This window comes from Alosa pseudoharengus, unplaced genomic scaffold (genome assembly GCF_046254945.1).
Source record: "Alosa pseudoharengus isolate Yale_2024_CS ecotype anadromous, Long Island Sound unplaced genomic scaffold, YU_APseudo_1.1 YU_APseudo_1.1_scf_5, whole genome shotgun sequence".
Lineage (NCBI taxonomy): Eukaryota > Metazoa > Chordata > Actinopteri > Clupeiformes > Clupeidae > Alosa > Alosa pseudoharengus.
The window spans coordinates 21,810,675-21,815,674 of NW_027468837.1; the positions used below are offsets into that span (position 1 = coordinate 21,810,675).

The window sequence follows — 5,000 nt, forward strand, 5'->3', positions numbered from 1 at the left end:
TGGTTAGCACTCTGGACTTGTAACCGGAGGGTTGCCGGTTCAAGCCCCGACCAGTGGGCTGCGGCTGAAGTGCCCTTGAGCAAGGCACCTAACCCCTCACTGCTCCCCGAGCGCCGCCGTTGAAGCAGGCAGCTCACTGCGCCGGGATTAGTGTGTGCTTCACCTCACTGTGTGTTCACTGTGTGCTGTTTGTGTTTCACTTTTTCACCGATTGGGTTAAATGCAGAGACCAAATTTCCCTCACGGGATCAAAAAAGTATATATACTTATACTTATACTTACCAGTGTCAGTTCCCTTGTTGGGCAGTCTGTTGTGATGGGCAGGGAGGATCTCGAGCTTGGCCTGGTCCGAGGTGCTGGCCAGCAGCTGGGTGGCCTCCAGCACGGAGCAGTGCTCGGTGCTCGTGGCGTCTATGGACAGGATGTGATCGCCCACGTGCAGTGCCCCACTCCTGAGACGCAGGGAGGAGAGAGAGACACGCACAAGGAGGGATGGGGATAAGGAGGGTGGTGTGGCAGACAAAAGTGAAGAGAGAGAGAGATAAAGGGATGGAAGCTACAGTAGATGGAGTCTAGTGTAGTGTTTGTAGTTAACTATAGGGAAAAATCCCATTTTAGACATAAAATTATTCATTCCTCTACGAATTGTAATTTGCAGAATATAATGTGCTTAAATGTTAACATACTGGAAAAGAGATTTGACATTGTATACATACATACATATAGCATTTTTGCCATGGTAATATGCATATAATGTAGGGTTTACCACAACATTTGAGGTCGGGAAGTACGGTCTGGCATTGCTCCATTGTGGAGCAAGTATGCTCGCCCTAGATCGGGCGGACCAATCAAATTGGGCTTTACGATGATGGACAGGTGAGCAACAGCGCCTGGTCTATCACCTCATCTGAGCACGCTTAGATTAGGCTTATGTTTGAAACAAAAACGCTGTGGCTAGAAGACCCTTTTAAGACCCCATACGGAAAATGCATATTATTTAATGAGATTTTATTACTGAAAACGTTTATTTCTGAAAACTCATGCCAAAAGACCAAAGTTGAGATGTGGGAAAACTCGTGGTTTCACTTTCATCAAGGGAAAACAACGCTGTTGCATTGCGACATGTTCCCTCGTTCATTTGAAATCTCTGATTGACCACCTGTTCGAGGGATTTGCGACAGCCTTTCCCAGCTGTTTAACATGTTTGTAGCATATCAGTGTTCAACAGAATTATTTTTAAAAACGGAAGGAATATAGGCTATCAGTTTTTTCCTAATAGCCTACCCTAGGCCTACTACGTATCTCTTAGATATCGCTAATGAGTGTTGTAGGCTAGGAGTAGGGCTGGGTGATATAGCTGAAAACTGTATCACGATATAAGTATTTCATATCAGTCGTATATATCGATAATTATTGATTTTTTTTTTTTAAATCTATTTCAGCTAAGGTCCAGAAGAAAAAAAAAAGTAAAAAAAACACTTTTATTTTAAACTTAACCCTCCTCTGATTTTAATCACCTCAGTTATCAATCAAAGCAAACAGGGAAAAGAAATATCAACACAATCATGAAAAACACTCAAATAAATAAATGTGCACATAAGTCTGAATGAAAAGCAGCACTGGTTGAAGCCTGGAAATATTGCAAACAAAGTAGCTTAATTTGCTAGTTTATCATAGTCTACTGGTTAGTTCAAATGAATACTATCCTTGGGACAGGCCCGTTTGAGTCTTGGAAAATACTTTTCCATTCACATCGGGATTGAGATGATTAGAATTTAGCAGTCAATTTGAATTCATCAGTTTTGAACAAATTCGTGCAGCGTGCTAATGATGCTAACCAGATTTAATAGCAATTTAGCCAGTCGTCTTGCACGATTGTGAATGTTTGGATTACATGTGCATGCTGAGGAGGGATGCGCCTGTTGAGAGGGAGAGAGAGAGAGAGTGTGTGCACGGGGCAAGGACTCCTTGAGAGAGGTAGGCCTACTTCTATCGCCTACTCTGGTAGAGTTGCACATACTAGCTACAATGCAAGATATATTTAGCCTATTTATTTATGGACAACGTAAGGCGAGAGGGGTGTGTTGCTTTTAATTATCGAATGTTCTATCGAGCGTATTTTTTATTGTATCGATTACATGTCAATTGCGATACATATCGCTATCGTTTTATCGCCCAGCCCTAGCTAGGAGTTATTGACGGCACTAACTTTTACAAAAGACCAGAAAACAATGTTAAGGCATTTGTGGAGAAGAAGGATGGTTTGTGTGTTTTCTTCCTACACCTCACGGTAAGCTATTTCATTGCTCTGATTGGTTAGGTCTATCCAATTGAGTGCAGAGGCATTCCCCACCTGTATCGGTTGAAACCAACCCCATAATTACGTCCCAATGGAGCAGTATCAGACTCATATTCTGACTAGAATTGAGTATGACTGCGTCAGGCTAGGGTTTACCAGCAGTAGCAAATAAACTGAATCAGATACTAGCACTTAGCATAATCATGTGTTTAATATCTGAGGAACACATATAAATGCATATCTGCATAAACAATATACAGATAAATGTGTCTGCTAAATCATAAATGCAAGTGTAGGGTACAGTATATGTCTGTCTCATTTTCAGCTCACTGAATAAAAATGAGCGAAACTATTTTGCATAGAGCAGTGGTTCTCAAACCGTGGTACAGGTTGTATTGGTTGTATGTGGACTCTCTCTAGTGGTACTCCGAGAGTCTACAAGAGTTTTTTCATAAAGACGAAATAATCACTTCAAATTATATCAAAATATATAGAAAATTCCTACCCATGCAATCACTGAAGTTGAATTTATGCTAGTTTTTGTCTTTCCTGAAAAAGGAAACAAGGCAAAACCATATGTACAATGTAAAATATGAAGATAAATTCTGTATTTTAATGCCGGTTATAATGGTGGTACTTGGAGAGCTAATTGTTTTCTGTGGCGGTACTCATTGTGAAATGTTTGAGAACTGCCATAGAGCTCCTGCTATGCTTCACAGTGCAGTTCATCTGAGCCTATTCAGTTTGTATGATTTGCAGAGAGACTTCTGTGAATGATCCTGCTCACCTGTCGACGACGCTGGCAGGTTTGATCTTGTCGATGACGATGACCTGCTTGCTCCTGTAAGTGGCAGTGGTAAGCGTGATGCCTAGCGATGCCCCCGGAGACTTGGCGATCTCCACCAGCAGAGGACCGGAGGCGTTTGTGACTGTGTCTGTAACAGACATCATTTGGTATCACTTCATATAATAGGTGGGTAGTGTCATAGTACTAAGTAAGTGTTGACACTACTGGTCTAGTGTGACACTCTGTATGTGCCAAGAAATGCTGATGTGGGTAAACCAAACCTATACCATGCTATGCCAGCCTGTGCCTGTCTGTTCCATCCTATACCATCTTATTCCCCTTGTGTGCCACCCTGTGCCAGTTTGAGCAAGTCTGTGCTTGTCTGTCTAAGTGTGTCTGTGTCAGTCTGTGCTTGTCTGTGTAACCCTATGCCAGTATGTGCCAGTCTGTGCTTATCTGTGCCAGTCTGTGCCTCTCTGTGTACCCCTGTGCCAGTCTGTGCCACTCTGTGTACCCCATGTGCCAGTCTGTGCTTGTCTGTGTAAGCGTTTGCCATTCTGCTTCATCACTGCTTCATTCAGAAGGCCAGCCAACTGGTTAGTCTCTCTGAGGTGGCCAAGCTCCTCTGCCCTCCCCTGGCCCATCCCTGCACAACCAGACTGGGGGGTGGGGGGTCTCAGACCTGCTGTTAGGCCAGATGGGGTTGGGGGTGGAGGTGTAGTGGTAGGGGACAGGTGGGCGGGTGGGTGGGTGAACGAGCTGCATGGGTGTATGAAAGCTGGCCAGCAGAAGCAGTGAAGGGAAACAAGAGTAGACAGCCCTGAGTCTACTGCAACCTTAAAGGAGGAAAGAAAGTTTAGAAGGGGTCGAGGATGAACAGCTGTGGTCTGAGAGACTATGTTTGTGTGGGGTAGGGGTGGAGGGTTGCCTGACAGCATGTATCAAACCAGGCCAGCAGCAGAGCTGAGGGCATAGAAAAGCAGACCAGATCCAAGACCAGCAGCCAGCACTCAGTTAAGAGTCGACAGGAAGTCTGTTGAGCCTCATGAGTGACAAAGTCACCTATTGGGGTGGCAAGACGTTTAGCAGGACAGTACTTCCTCACATATGTGGCGCTATGAGCTGAATAGCCTCATCAGGAGGGAGAACTGCCCCCAAAAAACACTCCTACTGTAAATCACTACACCTGTAGTTAACTCAGGAGCTCTGTCAAACACAGTGAACCTGAGGAGGGTTCTGCTAAATTGTATTACAGTTAACACAAGACACACTTCCCAGATGAGCTGAGATAAGGACTGTTAAGACACGGTAGGGCAGATCTCTTCTCTTTATGAATTGCATAGCAAATTCAATTCTACTGTTTTGGTCTCAATGTTGTCACTAAAAAATGAAAGATATATCAATGGGATGTATTCAAACAGGACCCAACTCTCAGATTACCAGTCGTTTTTGCAGACATCACTGTTACTACATGGTATTCCTGAATGACTATAGTTTATGGCCATGATAGATGTTATGACTTAATTACAACATTTGTAAAATTATAATGTACTTTATATTTTTTATGTTTTATTTTATGTATTATTATGCTTTTATAACCTTGACTGAATGCACACTGATCTCTTGATTAAATTGTAACATCAGCTACTCACATCAATGCCTAATTATGACATGATTATGTACACACAGATCGTATGACTAAATCATGATGCAGGCTAATGATATCACAGCCTTCTCTCAGAATGTACTTGCTAATTAAAGCATGATCATGAGCTCGAGTTTAGGACTAAATCATATAATATTCAAAATGTCTATACATTACTTATTACATGGTTATGTATGGTAAATTGTATACTAAAACTCAAGGAGCTTTTGTGATTTAGGGGAGGACAGATTCCTGTATTTCACACTGGC

At 42.8% G+C, this 5,000-nt stretch overlaps 1 protein-coding gene across 1 annotated transcript in view; it reads right to left on the minus strand.

The window, feature by feature from the left end:
* Window positions 1-5,000, minus strand: part of grip2b (glutamate receptor interacting protein 2b) — a 151,473-nt gene that overhangs the window by 60,977 nt on the left and 85,496 nt on the right. Inside the window, exons 8-9 of the mRNA XM_076268728.1 lie at window positions 3,087-3,234; window positions 283-452 (exon numbers count right to left, since the gene is read on the minus strand). Of these exons, the coding sequence (XP_076124843.1) occupies window positions 283-452; window positions 3,087-3,234 (318 nt within the window). The remainder of the gene's footprint in view (window positions 1-282; window positions 453-3,086; window positions 3,235-5,000) is intronic.